The 22,032-nt window shown below is 46.3% G+C and overlaps 2 protein-coding genes across 3 annotated transcripts in view; both read right to left on the bottom strand.

Moving 5' to 3' along the window:
- Window positions 1–764: 764 nt before the first annotated feature.
- Window positions 765–3,111, bottom strand: LOC127387543 (aquaporin-12-like). Its single transcript, XM_051625999.1, has 3 exons — window positions 2,505–3,111; window positions 1,506–1,622; window positions 765–946 (listed from the first exon to the last, which is right to left on the bottom strand). Exons 1-3 carry the CDS (start codon window positions 3,109–3,111, stop codon window positions 765–767), a joined length of 906 nt encoding a protein of 301 aa, XP_051481959.1.
- Window positions 3,112–6,140: 3,029 nt separating this feature from the next.
- PAK2 (p21 (RAC1) activated kinase 2) overlaps window positions 6,141–22,032 on the bottom strand; it is a 45,823-nt gene continuing 29,931 nt past the window's right edge. For both annotated transcript variants that reach the window (XM_051625977.1, XM_051625976.1), the window contains 13 exons: window positions 21,560–21,660; window positions 20,865–21,015; window positions 19,957–19,988; window positions 19,516–19,623; window positions 18,203–18,335; window positions 17,108–17,171; window positions 16,495–16,543; window positions 15,989–16,101; window positions 15,537–15,654; window positions 13,758–13,857; window positions 10,951–11,147; window positions 10,043–10,180; window positions 6,141–9,558 (listed from right to left, as the gene is read on the bottom strand). In XM_051625977.1, the coding sequence (XP_051481937.1) occupies window positions 9,472–9,558; window positions 10,043–10,180; window positions 10,951–11,147; window positions 13,758–13,857; window positions 15,537–15,654; window positions 15,989–16,101; window positions 16,495–16,543; window positions 17,108–17,171; window positions 18,203–18,335; window positions 19,516–19,623; window positions 19,957–19,988; window positions 20,865–21,015; window positions 21,560–21,660 (1,391 nt within the window). In that variant the 3' untranslated portion in view covers window positions 6,141–9,471. The remainder of the gene's footprint in view (window positions 9,559–10,042; window positions 10,181–10,950; window positions 11,148–13,757; window positions 13,858–15,536; window positions 15,655–15,988; window positions 16,102–16,494; window positions 16,544–17,107; window positions 17,172–18,202; window positions 18,336–19,515; window positions 19,624–19,956; window positions 19,989–20,864; window positions 21,016–21,559; window positions 21,661–22,032) is intronic.

Below are 22,032 nucleotides of genomic sequence, written 5' to 3' on the forward strand. Positions count from 1 at the left end.
TTTGCAATTCAAGGGTCTCAGCTGAACCCACCAATTTTTGACTCGTATCCATTTAAGTAACTTGAAAGAGCAAAACCTGCTTCCTCCTTCTCCCACCTTTCCGAGGCAGTTACTGGTTTATGGTTTGTTTTTATGGCCCAAGAGGCCCAGTCAGATTATTTCAAGTGTTGCCTGATGCAATAACCCAAGACTTGCTCAAGCCAACCCATGTCATGGCCCTGACTTGCTGCAAGTTTCCTGCCAATAAAAGACAACCAGCAATTTATGCAAAAAGTGTTAGTTCCCCCTTTCCCCCCCCCCCCCCCCCACGCCCTAGAGATGTGGGGTTTCAAACATCTCAGGCTCTCCAGGGAGAATTTCAAAGCTATTCCCAAAGGAGCTCAGGGATTCAGGGATCCTGCAAGGCCAGCTTGGCTGATAAATAGAAACATGGAAAGGTTTGGGTTGGGAGGGAGCTTAAAGATCATCCAGACCCAACCCCCTGCATGGGCAGGGACACCTCCCACCAGCCCAGGCTGCTCCAAGCCCCATCCAACCTGCCCTTCAACACTGCCAGGGATGGGGCAGCCACAGCTTCCCTGGGCAACCTGGGCCAGGCTCTCACCACCCTCACCTTTGCAGTGGTTTAATTAAATCTCACCCCGTGGCAGGGACTGAATGGCCAGGGCAGATCCTGGATGGGAAGAGCAGCAAAACCCTCCATGCTGGGAAACCTGCCCCCAGAAGAAGGGCTGCAGGGACCTCCTTGGCCCTTGGTCCACAGCTCAGGCACGAGGCTCAGAGCTGCTCTTCTCCCCTTTCCTCTTGTGCTGTGGTTCATCCCCCTCCACAGGGGCTGCCACCCTGGCCTTGGGTATCTTGTACTTGCTCTTCTGGCTGTACAGGAGGTTTTTCTGGAAGAGCCGTGGGATGTTGCCCTGGTAGAGCAGGAGGGCAACCAGCATCCCTGAAAGGAGAGCACAGAGCCCTTCTGTGTGCTGGGCAAGTTGGTTTCCAGGCCCTTGCCACAACCTTCAGCAGGTTGCTCAGCACCACTGAAGTCCCCACTGACAGTACCTGGAAGACCCTTGGCACGTTACTTGATGAAGAATTTAACCCTTGTGTCCTTAACACAACAGCAAGGCTTGTTTTGAGCCAAAATGGCCACAAACCACCAGAGTCTCCTTCCTCCACTTCTAGGCAGCAATTATCTAACTCCCCATGGTCACCCTGAAGCTGTGGACAGCTTCAACAGCATAGCTCAAGCTGTGGTTACCCTAAAACATCTTTCATCTCCCCCAAACTTCAGCCTCAGGGAGATTTTTCTCCTCTGTGTCCCATGTAGGAATTGGATTAAAGGAATGTAGAGCAGAGGGATGACTAGAGTGAGGGAGGAAGGGGGACAGAAGAGGACACTGGCAGGGTCCAGGTTCAGCTCCTCCCCAGGAGCAGTTGGTGTTACAGGCAGCATTTCTGCCTTGCCCACTGCCCCCCACCCTAACCCCTGTCCCCCCAGTAGAGCTCACCTGCAATGGGACCCAACCAGTAAACCTGGATGTAGTCCCAAAAGCTGTTTCCTGAGCAGTGGAAGGTGGTGGCCGTGGCCAGGGCAGGGTTGAAGAAGGCTCCTGTGAATGGTCCAGCTGTGTTGGAAGTGAAGCAAGGTCATTAGTCTCATTTGCATCCTTTGAAAGGGCTGTGAGGAGGATGAGGGGCTGGAGCATCTTTTAGGAGGAAGGGCTGGGAGAGCTGGGGCTGTTCAGCCTGGGGAAGAGGAGACTGAGAGGGGATCATAAATATCTCCAGGGGGTGTCAGGAGGATGGGCCAGACTCTGCTCAGGGGTGTCCAGGGACAGGACAAGGGGCAATGGGCACAAACTGGAGCTCAGGAGGGTCAAGTTCAACATGAGCAAAAGCTTCTTGACTGTGAGGGTGGCAGAGCCCTGGGACAGGCTGCCCAGGGAGGCTGTGGAGTCTCCATCCCTGGAGACATTCCAGCCCCACCTGGATGTGTTCCTGTGGGATCTGCTCTAGGGGATCCTGCTTTGCAGGGGGGTTGGACTGGATGATCACCACAAGCCCCTTCCAACCCCCAGCATTCTGTGATTTGATGAAAGACCAACAACCAGCTGGGGCAGGTGACCCACCAGCCCTCCTTGCCTGACAGGAGCATCTCTGGTGCCCAGCTCCAGCAGCTGCATGCAAACAGCACCCAGGGAAACCCCACCCTGGTGGCCCTGAGCTCTGTGGGAAGCAGAAGAGCTCAGCACAGTTGCATTAGGGGGTTGTTCAAGGAAAGTGCTCCCAGTCCTGGGGGCAATCTGTGGCTTCTCATCTGCCAACATCGCACCCTCTGCAGTCTTCACCCCAAACACATATTCCCCAAAATGAGTAGAAAACAAACATCTTAGTAACTCTTACCTCTCAAGTCCTGGAAGATGAAAAAGGGGCTGTTCCTCCCCCACAAATCAGGGATTTTTTTTCTATATTGCTTGGGGAAAAAAAGAAAGGCAGGAGCTGCTCACCTGTGTAGGTCAGGAAGGTGACAGTCCCTGCCAGGGCAGGGACACGGTAGATGGGCTGACTCTGGCGCAACTTGAGGAGGAGAAGGTGGAGGAGGAAAGAGCAGGTGCCTTCCAGGAAGGCCGCGTGGTGCAGGGAGGTGTGGATGGAGGAGCTGCACTCCGAGGCGATCAGGTTCTGGATGAAGTGGAAATCTGTCAGCTCCCAGGACCAGTAGAGCTTGGTGACAGCCCAACCCGTGCCCGCGCCCGCAGCCTGGGCCAGCAGCTTGGCAGCAGTCGTGGAGAGGTTGGACTCCAGGAGCAGGAACTCCTGGAGAGAGACGGTGGGGTTGGCGGATGCTCCGTCGAACGAGGCGGCATGAAGGGCGAAGAGGAGGAAGAGCAGAGTCATGACCACATCTGGGCCAAAGCCACCACCCCACGGGCCTATCTCCATCAACATTCTCAGCTCCAGGCAGCTGGTGCAGAGCTGTACTGAGCCAGCAAGTTCCCTGGCAAGGCATTCATACGCTCCAGGAGACAGGAACCTCTTGGAAAGCCTCCTGAGCACCTGGCACGTCCCCACCACCAGGAAAAAGAACACGATGGAGACATTCAGGCCAGCCATGGAGAAGGTGGTGCTGAGGGAAAGGCTGATCCAAAGCCTGGGAAGGAGCAGGGAAAGCTGCTGCACCTCCTCTTTGCAGAGCCACGTGTAAGCAAACGTGGCGCAGTCCCACAGGCTTGGGAAAGGCCACACGTGCTGCCCTCTCCTCTGTGGGGCAATCCCTGCTGCCGTGGGGAGCTGCTGGGCCAGTCCACAGGTGGTTTGTCCCAGAAAGCAGGTCCTGGTGTTATCTCCACCACACGGTCACTCCGATTCCAATCCCAAGCACTCCTATCTGAAAGCCAGCAGGAGCTCCCCAGAGCTGCTCAGACCTTCCAGGAGCAAAAAAATCTTTCCTTTGATTCTCCTGGGCACCATAAATCATACCTTGCTCCCTCAGCCCCAAAGCCTGGGACACAAGGGGATCCTTAGGAAGCCAGGAACTCCTACAAGGAGTTCACATTTCTCCAGGGCAGAGCCACTCTAAGCCACAGCCAAGTCCACCTCGGGCCAGCTGGAAAGCTCAGCTTGCTTCCTGGTTCCTAACATGAAGACCACCTCGTTAGTTGGTGGCACTAATTGCCTGTGCCATCCATCTGCAGGTGGCATTTTAGCCACAGTGACATTTCAACTCCTTCTGCTGGTGGGACAGGATCTTTCCCAGCTCCCAGAGTGTCATTCTTACCTAATTATGGCATTAAACAACAGCAGCGACAGATCCACCAGTGGCTCGTTTCCCACCTCTCCCAGCACCTCCTCAAGGCCACCCAAATCCACACAGCTTCCCACAGCTGCTCCTTCAGAAACCAAAACTGCCTAAAAATTCTAATTCTCACACCAAAACCCACTTCTCTATGGCTGGAACATCAGTGTCTGAACCAAATGTGCTTGCAGGGCTGCCAGGAACAGCTTAAAATGCAGGTAATTTAAATAGGTTGGGGTGGGTTTTGTTGCCACAGGGTAGGGACAAGTTGGCATTTCCACAGTTAAATGAAATCAACTCACTCCAAAAACCACTAAAGGGTAAGGAAAGCTGAACAAAACCACCACCACATGTTGATCCTTGAGGTCCCTTCCAACCCAACCTTCTGTGATTTGATGCTTTTCAGCCCCGAAGGGGTAATAGTTAAAGCTGAATATGGTTGTGAGGTTATTTAAGGTGAGTTTTCCTGGGCAGGGAAGTGGGTAAGAGGTTCCCAAGAGTAGGTACCTGTTATCAGCTGCTGCCACAGGGCAGCAGAAACCCAGCAGCAGGTTTCCTCCCACAGGCAGCCAGAGGAAAAGGGCTCAAGGACTTAACTGGGCTTTGTGAAACGACCTGAATCCTTAGAACAAGGATTCCCTGGGAGGAAAAACATGAGAGAGATGGATCATTCTTAGCTCTAGAGACCTTGAATTCAAAGGGGACTGTTCCAGTCTCATCCTCCTCTCTATGGACTCAATAAACCTGCTCCAAGAAACAGCTCTGGTGGCCTTTTGGTGTCCTACAGAGAATGAGGAAACTTGAAATTCCTCAGGAGTAAATCCCACTAAAAACCATTAAAAATCCTCAGCCCCTAAAGGTTGTTCCAATCATCAGGTCAATAGATCAATGGGATTTGAAGCCAAGTTGGGATGTGCTGGAAGATATTCCTCCTGCAGGCAGGAAAAAGCAGTTATCACCAAGAAGACATGACAGGAAGAAATTCACTGTTCTCACTGGTTGGTGTTTTCCCTCTCCAGGAAAAAAAATAATGAGAACTCTTTTTTTTTTTTGAGGCTGGAGTTCAACGGAGGGAAAAGAGCTTTTGGGGAAACCTGCTTCCTCCACACATCTGGAGAGCAACAGCAAGAACTGAGCTCAGCACACTTCCCTGGACCTTTCTCCCATGACCAAGGATGACTGCTTTTCTTAAACCCAGTCTTTTATTAAAAACAACCTTTTCAGAGCAAACTACAAGTTAGAAAAGCAGGGGGGGGGGGGAAAAAAGAAGATCCCCCATTTCCAGCCATCCTGTTCTAACCCTGGTGCAGAGCAAGTCCTTGTGCTCAGCTTTGGGGTAAACTCAGTGGAACCAACAGCAGCTCTGAAAGGGAGAAATCATTGCCCCCAGGTCTTGAAGAACAGTGTTTTAAATACCCAGTCTTGAATCAATGGGCCTAAAAAGATGGGGCTGCTCTTCTAGGCCAAGTATGTGCAAGGGACGATCAAGCTGCTACAAATTTTAACAGGATTTGTCAAAGCAAGGACTAGAAACTTCCACCTTGTGCAAACCACATCCAGCCAAAACCCCCTGCTCTCCAAGCACCAACACCCCACAGCATTTCTGCAGTTTCAGTGAAAAAAACCCACAAGTGAGTCCCCACAGCCTCCACCAAAAGGCACCAAGATCTGCCCCCCAAGTCCTAGATGAGCTGTTGACACCCAGAGTCCTCACCCTGGTTGGCTCTGCTGGTCACACACTGCTCCAAGAGCTGTGTCTCCCCAGCAGGAACCAGGACAGCTCATTCCTTCTACTCCTTGCACCATCATGTTTATAAATGCAGGACGTGGGATGATGTTCACAGTGCAATCAAGCAGTCCTGTCTGGAATAGCGACTGGAACATCAGCATCTTGCCATGGACATGGTTGACTGGCCCATCAGGCACTACCCAAGCCCACCTTAGGGTGAGGGGATGGTGGAAGGTGTGACAAAGGTGTGACAAACCAGGCTGGGCTTTGCTCCCTTCCAGGAAGAGCAAGAGGTCTCTCCTTCCACTGGGGGTGACAAGGGTGTTTCTGAGCTGCTCTCCTTCCATCCGTGATCCAGAGCATTCTGAGGGAGGTGGAACCACCTGCCAGGCAAGCCAGGCAAGCCTGCAGTGACCACCAAGCTGGCACAGACACTGATGAGGAATCAAAATTTGAAGAGAAACAGGACAGACCAGCATAGCATAAAATCATATCCATCCTCATTAAAGCACAAGGACCTTAATTACAAACAAACACATTCTGTTAATCTCATGAAGACATCTGAACATGGGGTCTTTGGGGCTACTCTTGTCTTATAAAAGTCATAAAACTCAAATGTTTTGGTTTTTTTTAAAAGTTTATTTCTAGCCCTGAAAGAACAGTTATTAAACAAAGTCAACAAATACAGTAGTTAATATTGCAGTAACAATTAAATAACATAATGGGATTAAATTACACAAAAGGCAACATTAAAATCTGAAGACAGTTAAAAAAATAAACCAGAAAGCTTGCACCTACTTCCTTTTCCATTGACAGCATGAGGGACAGAGGGAAAACAGACCAGAGACATTTATTTCTTCACCTCCAGCTGGAGAGACCCTTAACAACCTCCCTGCTCCCCCCAAAGCCCACCCATCATCCCCTCTGAACAAAGGGATCCTCTCCCACCTCCTCGAGCTACCCCCTTTTGCACCTCAGAGCTGGGGGGAAAGCCCCTAATTAGCCACATTAACACCTAAGGCAAAGTGCACGTTCCCAGAGCCATGGTGGCTTTTCATGAGAAGTCTGGGTTGATCCTGTGAGAAGAAGGAAATCCCAGGAGTCACACATCTCCTGCACACCTGAAGTCTTATCAGGAGAGGCTGAGGGAGCTCAGCAACCTCCTCCTGGCTCTCCTCTGCTGGCAGTTCCATCTCTGGCCTCATTTCTGGCAGTGGAAGGGGGGGGAGAAACAATAAAACTGCTGCCTGGGGAAGGGGAGAGGTGGACACTTGGGACTTCAGAGCTAAACACCATTCCAGGTCCCACAGCAAGCACCAAGACATGTTCTGGTAACTTCTGTGGGAAATCATTTCCCAACTAGACCTAAACTGGGCAAATTTTGTAAGACATGTTTGAAACCATTCTCATTCATCCGTAGAAGTGAAAAGAATAAGTTAAAATTACTTCTGATTTCTTGGGTTTCTACTTTTAAAAAAAACAACTCAATTTGTCCCGAGTTCTCTGACTCTCTAGATGGGTGTCATCAAAAAAAAAAAACCAACACCAACCCAACAAAACAAGGAAAAGAAAAAAAGGCAGAAAAGCTCCAAGTTAAACTCTGGCACAAGGAGTTTCACAAAGTCCATTGCCAGCAATGGACAAAGAGGGAACGACAGGATTTTGGGATTTCTCAGCCAAACCTGCTTCATTTGCCCAGGGAACCTGAGGCACTCAAGCTGGGGACACCTCCCTTACAATGGGGTTCCAGAATCCATGGCTCATCATCCATCTTGGCTGGGAAATGCATCTAGATTCACTTGCCTGGAATGAGACGCTTCCTTGGATTTAGAACCGTGACTGCTCTGACACTTGCACCTAAGGAGGATTTCTTCCTGTGACAGAGCAGTTAGCATCATTTACCTGACAGAAATGACTGCCACTCCAGAGCAGAAGCCAAGCTGAGCTGCAACACTGCAAGGCCCTGCACCACAGACCCCTTGGTGGTACCACAGCACGTCCTAGAAGCTCTGAGAGGCAGCAGAGGCTGCAAGGCCCCAGCCTTGCTTCTCCTCCACCAGCAACACAAATAACCTCCTCTATTTCTGGAAGCTGGTTCCCTCCTACCTTGGCCACCAGTCCCCAAAGCACAGTTAGCTCTCTTGCTACACCAACACTCTTATCTTCTGCCAGCAATCTTTGCCAAAGTGTGCAAAAAGTTTTGATTCAGGGTCCTCCGTCCACACCTGGCCATAACCCACTCTCTGTCCCAGCTCCTGCCTCACTGGGAATGCAATAAAATCCCACCAAAGTAACAGTTAATTCTTTCACAGAATCATTTTGGCACATTGTAAATCCAGCTGGCTCTTGGTTAAGCTGTTGGGGAAGTGGAAATGCACAGACTGCAGTGCCAGAAGCAGCCGGGGCACAGGCTCTTCTGCACTTGCCCCTGGTAACACCCCAAGAACTCAACTGCTCAAGTTGCTCACTGTCTTGCAGAGGGAGGCACTTTTTCTTGCATTGAATGGTTGACCTAAGCCATTTCAGCTGGTCCAATGTCTTTAAGTGAGAAAGGATCAGTGTGACAACACATCCCATCTCCTCAGCCTGGCACCAGTCAGTCAAATAAGCCCCACGAGTGTCTGATGACACTGTTCTCCTCTCTCAGCCTTCATCTTCTCAGAACAGCACTTGGGCATTTCCAGGTGTTCATCATCTTCTGTGTGAGTCAGTATTTTTAAAATCCTGTATCTTCAGTGTCCTCAGATCTGACCATTTGTTCTTCTGATGGCATTAGTACAAATGGAGCACAGACTAAACTGGAAAAGAGTAGCTCTGACACTTAAAATCCTGACAACTCCATAGGCTGATGCATTATTTGCTTGGGGGGGGGGGGGGGAGGGGAGGAAATTACAACATATACAAAAATGTATTTGATACAAAGAAGGAAAATGTAACATAAAAAAGTCAAAGGCACCAGCATAACTTCCAAAGCCCCAGATACATGTTTTTGAACCACCCACCACATCAAGCACATTATCCCTTAAGCTTCTGGCCAGCAAGTCTAATTGGGGGGGGGGAAAAAAAAAGGAGCAGACAGGAAGACAGCTGGAATTTTTTTCTTGCCCTGACTCTAGCTGATCATTTGATCATAAATAAAGTATCTGACCCCTACCTACACACATCCATACACTGAGATCCAAAGACTTGACCAATCAGGAAGTTTCTACAAAGAGGCCACATCTTTGATTAAAAAGTCCACAGAGCACATATATGAGAAACAGCTGAATACTTCTCTTCCCCTTCCCTCCAGATTCATCTTGAAAAAGCAAAGAACAGCTCAAGAACATGACAATTTCTTATGTAGCCAAGTTGTCAATTCTACAGTACAGCAACAGCTAATCCACTAAAGAGGGGCAAGATGTACCTTCACATTTGTCACACTTGCCATGAATCTAGTCAAATGGGAGCTTCCAAGAGTGATTTTTAAAGTAACCAGGTAGACGGGAGGAAGAAGAGAGTGAAAGAAGAGATCAGCAGGTAAAATTAGTACTGCTCTCTGAAAGCTTGAATCTGTCATTCAAGTACTGGAAGTACCCAGAGAGGTACAGTGAATGGGAGCTGTTACAGCAAAGTTGTTAAAAACCCTTCAAACCCTGGGCACAATAAGTGGCATTTCTGGGCTGTCTGCAAAAGAAAACAACATGATTTTTTGTTTTAAAAAGGAAAAAAAAAAAAGGCCAGTAATTCAGTCCTCAATTCCTTCTGGACCCCAGACAGGAATCACTTGAGTCACCACCATTTATTTGGGGTGTCTTCTGGATGAGAGTTTCTTCCCTTTTGCAGACTTTTCCCCCCTCCCCATGAAACCCCTTCCCACCCCCCAGAAGTGTAACAATTCCATATATTATAAAGATTTGTAAAATAGAAACAAACAAACAAACAAAGGATGAAGGCTGTGGCAGTGATGTTAGCGGTTACTCTTCATTGCTTCTTTGGCTGCCAAGATCAGGGGTGTCAAGCTGGACAGAGGTTTGGCCAGTTTCAAGAAGGGATGCTGCCAAGAAGAGAGAGAAAAGTCAAGTTTAGGGCAAGACATGGTTTAAAAAGCTACTAAAAGCCATAATCTCCACAGCCCTTTTCATTCTGAGATCTGAAAAGCAATGGGAATGCTATCAATGCTCCAGCTCCTGAAGGGGACGGATCCAGAGCACCTCAAGCCTGACAATCATTCTTCCTCCTCCTCACCAGGCCTTTTGTTTTCCCACTCCAAAGAGGCTCCCTGCTCCAACATTTTCTCTCAGGCCCATTCTGCTCACTTCAACGGCTCTGCTAGAGGAAGTCTGTCATTTGATGGAGGCTTTAGCAGTGGCAGAATGGACAGATGGGAAGACTTGAGAGGATCTCTGACGACTTTAGTTCCTACCAACTGCAAGAGCTCTCAGAAGAAAACACAAAAAGCAGGTACCAGCCTCCAGTGGTTTCTCACAGGTTGACCTTACTCATGGCTCCTGTACCTGTGAGAAGCAGCTGGCACTCACCTGTAGCAATTCTTTGGCTGATCCTCTTTTCTCTACATCCATTTCCAAACATCGGTTCAAGAAATCCCGGAATATTGGGGACAGCTTCTCAGGGTTCTGCAGCTCTGGTGTGCCATTAGTTGCTATCAAATACAATGCCTGTAAATGAGGAATATTGTTGTAGCATCAAGCCAGATCTTTAAAAGAAGATGCCAAACTGACCTGCCCAGTGGCAACCTCTCAGCCTAGGTGAGAAAAGGCTCTGCAGCCTAATTCTTCTCTCCCTGAGGAGATGAAAAACTGTTAAAATGCCACAATTACAGGCAGTCATGACCTGTTTCTACCAGTATCAAAGTGACACTCCAAATCTTTTGGGCACAGATACTCACCTTGGCAGAAAAAGATCAGATTCTGACACACGCAGCATTTTTGATAACCTAGTGGATCTAATTTGCCTAAACTTTTAGGAGGAAATTCCTCACTGTGAGGGTGGTGAGAGCCTGGCCCAGGTTGCCCAGGGAAGCTGTGGCTGCCCCATCCCTGGCAGTGTTGAAGGGCAGGTTGGATGGGGCTTGGAGCAACCTGGGCTGGTGGGAGGTGTCCCTGCCCATGCAGGGGTTGGAACTAGATGATCTTGAAGGTCCCTTCCAACCCAAACCAGTCTGGGATTCTAAACTATCACAGAAGGTTGAGTTCAAAGTTCTGTGTCTTGGTTACAAGCAGGTACTGATCTTCTAAACAGAAAAATTCAGGGTAGAGCTGACTGCAAACTCAAGACAGCTGTCTTCTTTCTGGAGCAATTTTCTTGGCTCCTTAGCCCTCCCATTTCATTTCCTTTAGACTGCAGATACTAGGAATGAACGATTCCCCACAACATTCCCACAGCAAACACCCACCAGCAGGCCTGACCAACATCACGGGCTTCTTACCCTCAGGGGATTTTCATTGAGGTACGGAGGTTCTCCTTCCACCATCTCAATTGCCATGATGCCCAGAGACCAGATGTCCACTTTAGGGCCATATGCTTTCCGTGTGACCACTTCAGGAGCCATCCAGTAAGGAGTCCCAACCATGGTGCTGCGCTTGCTCTGCTCGGGGGTGATCTGAGCACAGAAACCAAAGTCGGCTGCAGGACAACAGAATTGGACACAGTTAAATTCCTGCACCCCAGGGAAGTGCCCTTCCTAGAAGACTCTCTTATGACATCTATTTTATTCCTCTGCATTTGAGAGGGATTTGAGGGGGGTGTCTTTTTCCCTCCCCCCTACCCCCCCCTCCTACATTCTCAAAATCCAACGTGCAAGAGAAAGATACAAAACCTGGAAGTGTTTGAGCAGGGCAGACTTCTGTGGAATGAAGATAAGGCTTTTTTGTCCTCTGGACAAGGGACATTCAAGTATCACCCTGTAGAAGAATGGTGTTTTGCCCAGTCCTTCCTTCAGGAATCCTAGACTGGTATCAGCCAAAAGAAGCCTCATCAAGCAGCACACAGAAGGCAAGTGTTCTGTGCATGGTGAATTACACAGGCTGAACTAGAAAAACATCAGTCCACAAACCATGGCTTCTGCCCTGCCAAACAGGTTTGGTTTGAGTGGCTACTGAGGTCAACATCTCACAGCAACGTGGCCACCAAATACAGGTACTACAGCTGACAGAGACACGGAAACAAGGCTTCAGGTAAGTGAAGTGCTACTCAGCAGAAGGAGCCTGGACAAACAAACCTTTCCACAAGGTAACTACTGAAGAGAACAACCACACTCAAGAAAACAAGAAAAGTCACCTATTCCTATAGCCTTCAGGTGCAGCAGCAATGCATGTTCCATCATGTTACTTTATCCAGCTGCAGCACTCCCACTTCCCAGGCATGTAAAGCATCAATAAGAACACAGTTAAGGCAGGAGACAGATATTACCTTATCATTGACACTAAGCTTGAGAGAGAAAGAGAGAGAGAAAGAGAGAATATAAAATTGCAAGTTGATTTTGAAAGTGTTACGCCACGCAGTGCTGACAAGAGTCATGGAAGTGCTCAGATGTACTAAGAGGACAATTTAACAGTGCTACCCCCACCCTGATTGTCAAAATGCTGCCTTCAAAAGATAAAAAAACCCAGCAATCCAACCTAAGGGAGTCAATTAGTTCCTCACCAGCACTTCTTGGCCTTTATCAAAGTGCCAGGCTCAACCCAAAGCACAGCTGATCTCAGTGAGGACACCAGAGGAGCAGCAGTTGTGTCTCTCTCCTGACCTACCAGCGAGGCCTCCAGCACCATGCCACCACCAGGAGAGGAGACAGGCAAGATGCAGGATGCAATTTCACCAGCCAGCAGTGTCTGTAGGCCTGTGGTGGTGACAGGCAGCCTGGGAGCTCGTCCGTCTCCTGTCACCAGGTCCCAGAGCCAGAGCCCCTCAGAGAAGGGCAACAGCTTGAGAAAGAAGGTGCAACTTCTTCCGCCCTGTGCCCTCAACAACTGCTAGAAACTTGACAAGCACACAGCCAAAGAGGAGCTAGTCTCAGCACTGATCACAGTACCTCCCCTTCATAGAAGACATCTTTCCAGCTGACTCGTTTTCTCCTGCCTTCTCATGCTTCCCCAAAGACCTCCTGGGGCTGATGCCTCCTTCCACAGGCTGCCAACCCTTTTGCCATTCTGCTTTGCTTTGACAGCTCTTACACTTTTGAGCCTTCTTCAGCTAACTCTTCTCAGCCACATCCTGTGCTGTAACTATTTCACTTGTCTTCAGCCTCTGAGTCCACCCAGGTGGTGCACAAACACATCACATCCTTAAAAAAAAATCCCCAAACCTCTCCTACGTGAGCAAGTGGTGCATCCAATAACGCTGAGGAGCAAATCAAGTTCCTTCTCATCTTCCTTCACACTCCATCTCATCCACGATATGCAACTGCAAACCATCTACACTAAGGAATATGGCCAAGATACATTTTCGTGGCATTTCCAATCCCTACCCAACTGTAAAAATCACCACCCCTTGAACTCTTTGGTCACTTTATGCTTTGCACATTCCTACATACCATGAAATCAGATAATGCACCTCTCTCTCTCTCTCCCTCTCTCAACAATCCTGGCAGCTTCTTCAAGTGGTTTCACATTTTTTTCCTGCCAAACACATTTACACAGACCAGAAACTGACTTGCTGCATGCAAGCCCATGCATGCATAAAAATTACCTGAAAAGCAAGTAGTTTCTTTTGTCATTTCATGATTATATTAATGAAAGCATGATTCACTTTCAGTCCAAGAAAAGAAGACCCAGTACAGATGCAGCACAAGGCTAGGCTGCAACATAAATAGTTAATAATGTACAATTTTCTTCTTAATGACCTTCTAATGAAAAGGGCAAAACATCAGAAGCCAATCAGCACAATTTGAAGAGACTTAAAATAGCAACTGCAGTTACAGCTGCAACATTCTCTTGCCATCAGTGATGTCTTTGCTTCACTGGATGGTGCCAGTTACTTCACATTTACCAACATCTTCCTGTGGCAACAGGTTTGTTTCAACATCCTGCCTGTTCACAGTCCCGGGGCCCTCAGAATTTCAGTACCTGTTACCCATGACTTTGACATTTTATAACCCAGAATGAATTTCTATTACTCAGTTGATAAAAATTCACCTCAAAATCTCCTTGCCAGCTCTTCTCATTCAACTGATTTTCACTCAACAAGTCATACTGGGCAAGGGAAAAGAGAATATTGAAACAACTGGCTGGTACTCACTTAGTTTAACTGATCCATCCATTCCTAACAGCACATTGTCACTCTTAATGTCTCTGTGGATGACCTGGTTGGCATGTAGGAATTCAAGTGCTTGCAAGCACTGCATGGGAGAAAGAAAAAAAAAAAAGGTCAGCATATGGAAACACAATGTCTGTATCTGAACACAAATTCAAAAGCAACACACACCCTCAGCTAGTGCTGAGGGGAAAAATACAAGTATTATTTAAAATAACCAGCAGAGGAAGCTCTTGTGCTAAAAAAAAAAAAACTCCCCCAGATCTCATGAGGTCAAAAATCATCTAACCATGGGAGTTTCTCTGTTCACAAACCCATAAATTAAACTCCACATCACCCAAGGTGCTCTCAGAAGTCCCAGATGTTAATGATGAAACATTCCAGATTCTCCAGAGGAACCATAAAGGATTAAGTGAGAGCTTTTTAGCCTGGAGTCTCACCAAGAGAAATTGGTGACACTTCATTCCCAACACACATGCAGCTTCTCCTACAGTGAAGGCTGCAAAACACCTTCATGATGGAAGTCACTAGTACTAGTTTTAGATTAAAAGCTTTCACCCTAAGTTTCTGCCTAAAAACATCAGGAAATTTACTTTTGCTATTTGAGAGTAACAGGCAGAAAAACCCAAGATTTGTTTCTCTTTTAGTAGAAGCAGAACATTTGTCACTTGCAACTTGGACGTGGCCCCCAGTGAGTTTGTGTGTCTTGGGTTTGCTTTAGCAAGGATTTGCAGCACAAAGCTTATCTAACCTACTGGGAGCAGAGATTTGATGAGGCACAACAGTTCACTATTAGATTTTTCCCTCAGGAAGGTTAATTCCTGTTACAATGCATAGTTACTTTCAGCTCTCTGCTTCCAGCACTGGTTTCTCTGGAAACCATTACCTGTCCAGACATGTTAACAGGTTTGCTTTCCATCCCCTCTCCCCTCCCTTCGGGTGAGTCACCAAAAGCAGATGTCATCTTGATGGAGTCAAATAGGGTTTGAAAAAGCCTAAGTTTCTCCTGCACAGCAGATAATACAATTACTTCTCCCCCTGCCATCATAAATCAAGCCTGAGCTGGATGCCAACACTCTGACTCGAGGCAGAAACCACCGGGAAGTTGCCTTGTCAGCAATTTTTAACTTTTCCAACTTGAAATCTTACTGGAATCTTTCAATTATTCCAACTACAAACTTCTGGAGAATTATTTGTTCTGAGAAAGCCATAAAGAAAGCTTAGCTGGCACAGAGCTATAGATTTCACCCACTAACAAGAGGAGAAAGAGATAGCCTGCTTCAAGTGCACCTTTATTTTAGTACATGTTTCTTAAGAGTATTCCTGTTTCATCAGACCCACTTTCACACTGTCAGCAAACACAGCTCCCCTTCTTTCTTCTGGGAAACACTCCAAAGCTTTCAGGCTTTTTTCCTTTTCCTTATTTTTAAAATATATTCCCACCTCTACTGTCTAGCTTACCTATATATGAACATTCAGTTTTCTTCTTGGTGCCTTTGAATATTCTTTGTTAGTCTTATTTAAAAGACATTCCCTTCCAGCACCTAAGTTATGTTACAAATTGCAAATCCCTCATTCTCTGAGTTAAACTAATTTTGCTGGTTTATGTAATTTTAAGATTGGGTTCTGCTCTCAGTGTCATTCATTCTTCTTAACTCAATGGCTCCACCAGCAGTGGCTGCAATTAGTCCTAACCTAAGGAGAGCATAAAACCTAGGGGAACAAAATGCACCTTCATTCCTCTCTCCATCACCTCCTACTCACCTCTCTGCAAACAGCAGCAATCTGTGCTTCATCCATACATGTTTCTGTGACCACATCTGTTAGTGAGCCTCCAGCTAGATACTCCATCACCACAAACAACTCATCTCCTACGAGGTAACTACAAACAGAAAGCACAAAGCAGGCCCGTTGGCCATCAAGAGACTGAGAACTGGAAAATGTCTGGTAAGAGCTGGTCAAGGAAATGGTTCAGAAGCACTTTAAGACAAACAGTAAAGAGAGTTTGTATCACACAGCACTGCCTTCATGACAGAAGTAGCCTTCTTACTGAACCCTCAAGACCATCCCCTGTAACAGATGACTTTATAATATAATAAATACAGTCTCATTTGCTTGCAAGACCCTTAGGCAGATGAAGCCCTGGTCTGTGTAAATATATCAAGTTGTAACCTCTTGAAACCCTTGGGGTAAAGGAATTAGTTCTCTGCATTTACCTGTCCAGGAAGTTGACTATGTTGGGGTTCTTTAGCTCCTTCATGACCAAGATCTCATTAATTATCAACTCCTTCTTGGGCTGTTTCTGAAGGTTTATTTGTTTAATAGCAACCTGCACAGGACAAAATAGAACAGCAATCACTCAAACCTCAGGATCAAAACCTATTGTTCATTCTTCAGACAGTGAAAAGTGAACCCTCTACTGAGACAGGACTAGAGAACAAGTGTGCAAAGACACAATTATTGAAAGATAAACTGTTTCCAAACCCCTTTTCTGGAACACTTCACTCTCTCTGCTTTTCACTGGAAAGACACAACTCTATTTGCAGCTTTCATCATCTGATTATTACAGAACAAGGCACAGACTGTTACAATTACTATGACAAACATACTTCTGAGAGGTGATATCCCAGATAGGAACCACAGAAAGAAATCCAGTTCGTTCATTCTTCCCAGACAGAGAAAAATATTGATACAGAAAAAGCAATGAACACAGAAATCTTACCTCCTGCCCCGTTGCCACATCAATAGCTGTGAAAACTGTACCTGAAGCCCTGTGAAGAAAAATGTAGTCAGTTGCATCTCCTCTGTGTAACAAACATGCAGCTGAAGAGACAAATCACAAACACAGAATCATGGCAGCTTTCCATGTTGCAAGAGCTTCAGCAAAAAGAAGGCTATTCAAAGTAAGTGGCATCACACAGATGCTAGTCAGTTCCCACCAAGCAAACTTCTCATGCTCTCATCTGACAACAGCAGTGCCTCCTGAACTCAATCCAGGTTGCCTGAGCCCAAGGGATAACTTAGTCAAGGCAGCATTGTTAGGCTGGGACACAGAAAGCCCTCTGAAGTGCCCTCATACTATTCAACAGCCACATTACAACACAGGTGAATGCATCTTACTGGGCAGGAGAGGACTAGAAACACCCAGAGAGAAGTTACAGAGCTCCACTTTTGCATTAAAAGACATAATGCAAGATTTCCACCACTCTGTACAGTTTTCACTATCTATTTACCCAACATTTCTGCCTGCTTCAGCTGGCAGCAGCTACACAACAGCACCAGAGACCAGACCACTGCTCTGAACACTGAGAGTAAAGGTGGGGGTCAACACTTACCCTTGCCCAATTTTTTCATATCTGGTATATTTTTTCTTGGGATCTCCTATGCTCACAATAGTGCCTGGGAAAAACAAACCAAAACAACAAAGTCAATCCCTCTGTGTAGTAGATACCTTCAAGAGTAGGTCAACTCAAGTAGGAAAGGCTGATGCACAAACAAAGCTTCCAGAGTGAGTTCCAGTTGCAAGTGGCCCAATTTCAGCCAACCATTAAGTTCTTCTAATGAGCCAGACTGTCTTATTTCCCCTAGTATCTCAATTTACTGATACTCCTCTGTGTACCAAAACCCAGTATGAAGTTATGACAAAGCCATTAACTTAGCCTAATCCAGAAACTAGTCAGTTCTCTACTTAAGCACAGGAACATTAATATGCTGAAAAATGAGCTTCAAGATGATTATAGAACAAGTAACCATTTTTTGTTATTATGGTTGCATTATACATGCAGATCAGGTTATCACAACTGAAATTCAATTTAAAAAAAAAGTTTTACTTTCATTTTTTTTACCCAATTGGGTTCTGAAGCATGAGAATAGGCAAAACTTGATAATGCAGCTCTCTCAGCTACTGTCTGACACATCACCAACCAAGACAGACTATGAAGACAGGCTGAGAGTTGGGGTGTTCAGCCTGGAGAAGGCTCCAGGGAGACCTCAGAGCACTTTCCAGTGCCTGAAGGGGCTCCAGGAAAGCTGGGGAGGGACTTGGGACAAGGGCAGGGAGGGAGAGGACAAGGGGGGATGGATGAAAACTGGAAGAGGGAGATTGAGGTGAGATGAGAAGGAAATTCTTTGGTGTGAGGGTGGTGAGACCCTGGCCCAGGTTGCCCAGGGAAGCTGTGGCTGCCCCATCCCTGGCAGTGTTGAAGGGCAGGTTGGATGGGGCTTGGAGCAGCCTGGGCTGGTGGGAGGTGTCCCTGCCCATGCAGGGGGTTGGGACTGGATGGTCTTGAAGGTCCCTTCCAACCCAAACCACTCTATGATAAGCACAACCTTCACACAACCCTTCCACAAAAACGAGGATGAGGGCAAAAGCTTCATATTCCTCCCCCCAGTCCTAAAGCCTTTGTTTCCCTGAAATAGAAACCACCTACGTAGTTTATCCATGATCTCTTCATCTGACATTTTGGTCTTCTTCTTCTGCTTGTCACCTGATTTTGCCGCGCTGTCAACGGAAGTGTCACCAGCTGATGCAGGGATGGGGTCGATCACAGACCGTGTGTAAATCTGTTAGGAGAGACCATCCACCTTGGCAGTCATTGACCTTCAGTTGAAAACAAATCACTTCTTCCAAGATCCCTAAGCACTGATCTGCCTGACAGGCTGGAGGCAGAAATTAGAGCTGAGAAACAGCCAAGTCCAGCAAGGCAAGCTGTCAACCTCACTGACCTCTGAAACAACGACCCAGGCACCTCCTGAGCAGAGATGCTAGGAAACCAACTCTTAATTTCCCCACTTTTTGGGGGTTTTCTACCTGCTTCATCTTTCTAATTAGCAGGAGGGGCCCTTGTATCTGTTTACTCCATTTCTGCCATTTCCAGGTTGCACAGAACAGGAATTGCTCTTCAATAGTGAGATCAACTAAGATCAGAAGGGGAGAAAAGATTCCTGCTTCACCATGAGACTCTTGGAATTTCCCAGCCACCTCCAATTTTGGGGATTTTTCTCTGAGCTTTATTTAATTTCCTCCTTAAAAATTCATGTGGATGTTCAGAGACATCCACAGCTACCCTAGAAATATCCCACTGTAGACCTGTCACTTTTGACATGTTTAGTGGGCAATGATACAGCAGCATCAGCTAAAAAAAAGAGACACAATTCACATTTGTGCTTCTGAGGCAAGAGGAAATGGGCAGAGCTGCAAAATGGACAAATAACAGGGTCAAAAGAAGGAGCTGGAGACATTATTGACAAGGTGTGTAGTTCTGGACCACTACAATAAACTTAAACATCAACTTCTTCAGCATTTAACTTCTCATTAAATGCTTATGAGTTTGTGAGTTAAATAAGCTTCCAAATTTTAAATGAATAGTTTTGGGTCGAAGGGAATGTCTTTGGTTAGACTATCAGTCCACCACCAAATAAAGAAAATCAAATGCCCTACACTGGTGTGGAAAGGTACAGGAAACAGCTGTATTTTTTTAGGACTAACAAGCCTCCCCCTCCAGGTTGGGGTTGAAGGATAAGCATAGCTGGGTGTCTTTAACACAAGCCAACAAACAAATGAGCATCAACTTCAGGATTTCTGATTCAACTGGTATCCAGAAACTAGGCTTTTTCTTAGCAAACTCAAAAAAAAAAACAACCCTAACAACCCAGCTCATGTCACAAACCAAACTATCTGCTAGAAAGCAGAAGGAGAACAAGTGGAATGCAGGCCTGCTCTGCACATTTTCCAGCTGCTCACCGATTTGGTGTGATCTGGTCGTGGAGCAATGACAGGAGGAGGAGTTTCTTCATCATCCTCATCATCATCTGCCACAGCTGTGGATGGCTCTGAGCCTTTGGCATTGCTCTACATTTTTGACCAAAGGGAAAAGAATAATAGTAAACAAAATTGTCTCCCCTACAATGTTAAAAAGACTTGCCTTTCCCCCCCCCCCATGAAGATACAGATTCTTAGTGATGTTGAAAACAAAGGATACACTGAGTGGCTTAAGAGCCCTCTTACATTTTATTACAAGACTAATATATTACTGCTCCATTGAAATATGCCCTGTTGTCCCCTCAGTTTATGTTTTTATCCCACAAAAAACATCCTCTGTTTTATACTACAAGATTCAGTGTATAATAAATACAGAACAACTGAATATACAAGAATATACAAAGAACAGTAAAACCCACTCACCGTTGGTGTTCCTGAAGGGAATCCATCTTTTTCTAAATAGGACAAACAGCAGAAGACATAAAATCATCAGAAAAATAATAAAAAGTGAACTTTGCAGAGAACACAGATGACTTTGGAGATTTTTTTCATCTCTCAGAAAGCCAAACTTCACAGTCAAAACTGAGAGGAGCCAGTATTTTGCTGTAAGATCATGCAGAAGGAACCTAAGTTTTTAAAATCCTCTCCTAAGGGCAGGCAAACCCTCTGCTTCTCAACTTGCTCTTCACCTCCTTTGAGTATCCAAAGTCTGCCAAATGGAGCACTGCTCATCACCCTTGTGCTCTGTCTTACTGGGATGTGAAATCAGGACTAAATGGTATTTCTGTTCCCTTCGTGGTGCCTTGAATCAAGGAGGACATTATTACCAAGTCTTACTGCTATTACTAATTGCTATTTTCAGCAATAATTTGGAAGAAAACTAGGTAAAACTGCATGTCTGTAGGGCAACCATCCTCTCAGCCTCCCAACAAAGCTCCCAACCCAGGAGCCACAACTTATTTTGCATCTTTGATGTCACCACATGGTGACATCAAGTTCACAGGTAGCTGTTTTGGCCACAGGCAGAACCAAGGACTCCAGCACAAAACCAATGAATCAGTCTCAGAGCTTGGTAAACACAGCTTGTTGAAGTTCATTTTGGCTGCTCTTCTGAATTACCCTTTCCCCTCTCCACTTAAAACAGGAAATCAATGGTGCAACACCAGTTCCTAGTAAGTTTTAAACCCATCTTTGAATATCTGTCCCTGACTGAAAAGCAAAACTTGCTCTTCCAGCATTTGAATGTGATTTACTATTCTGAAAAAGAGAAAGACTGCCTTCCAAATACCCAGCTCCCCTTCAACATCCCCTTGCACACACTTGGATCTCACCTGGAGCAGAAAAACTCAGATACTTCTGTTTGGCTGTGTCTTTGGAGTCATAGAATTTCAGCACATCTAGTACCGCCTGGGGGTTCTTCTTCTGTTCTAGCTTTGTGATATTTGAGGTCTGCAGCAACCGAGCCCATTGCTCTGGCATTCCCTGAAACAACAGGCTATTTTAAGCACCTTTCTAGGATTTGAAAGATTGGCAAAAAGCAGAGCAAACTTCTTTATCAAAAGCATTGCAGCCTTAAACACATAAAGAGGTGATGTGGGGTTTTAACAAGGAGCTGTATGTCCTGAGAACAGAACACACATCAAGCCACAGCTGAAATCCCTCCTGGCTGCTCGATATCCCAAGCACTCAGGGGCTCCAGCTCTTTGTGCCCACACCTCACCCAACTCTTCCAGGTGTATTAAGTCAGAGGTAAGGAACAGGAACACAAAAGCACTCAACTGAACCAGTGTTAGCCACTAATGAAAGAGGGTTTCTCCAGGAAGGCCCTCCCAGGTGACACAAAGCAGCAGATCTGACAGGCACGCTGCAGAAGCACTAAGAGGTCCCAGTCTCATCACTCCACAGGCTGTACAAATACACACTCAAATTGCTTCTTTGAGGAAAACGGACAGACTAGCTCACACTTCCCCCTAAAACACCCCAACAGCTTCACTGCAGCAAGGCCCCACCAGGCAGGTGTACTTACAGTGAACTCTCCAGTCACAGCATCGAAGCCAACATGGATGGTATGCTCAAAATCTGATGGGGGGGAGATTTCTGGCCTTTCCTTTTCCTTCTTCTTGCTTCCTGAAAAAGAGATTAAAATACATACTGAGCAGAGATTTGAAGTCCCATTGTCTCTGTTGAATCAATCCAAACATTCCAACAGTCAGGATGAATGCAACCATTACTGGATGGAGGTGTTTGCATATGCAGAACAGTGATTTGATATTTTCAAGCTGGCATAGACTTCATGTAAGAGTCCACAACTTGCTCCATTCAAACAGTTTCTACTACAGTAGGAAGCAAATAATAGAATAAGAGCCTCAGAGTGCAAGGAGCATATGAAATCTAAACGTATGGAGAGTATACAGTGCAAAAAAAAGACATTTTAATATGGATTAAGAAAAACACCAAAGACAAGTTCAGTTCAACCTCAAGTTCACCCTAAAGACAGTG

This window comes from Apus apus, chromosome 8, assembly GCF_020740795.1.
Source record: "Apus apus isolate bApuApu2 chromosome 8, bApuApu2.pri.cur, whole genome shotgun sequence".
NCBI classification, from domain to species: Eukaryota; Metazoa; Chordata; class Aves; order Apodiformes; family Apodidae; genus Apus; species Apus apus.

Bases quoted from the DNA above. Each gene is read 5' to 3' on its own strand.
- LOC127387543 (XM_051625999.1), bottom strand. From the start codon at position 3,111: ATGGCTGGCCTGAATGTCTCCATCGTGTTCTTTTTCCTGGTGGTGGGG. The intron at 1,623-2,504 runs GTGAGCAGCTCC...CTTCCAACACAG, and splicing joins CACCTTCCTGACCTACACAG to CTGGACCATTCACAGGAGCC. The intron at 947-1,505 runs GTGAGCTCTACT...CTCTCCTTTCAG, and splicing joins CTGGTTGGGTCCCATTGCAG to GGATGCTGGTTGCCCTCCTG.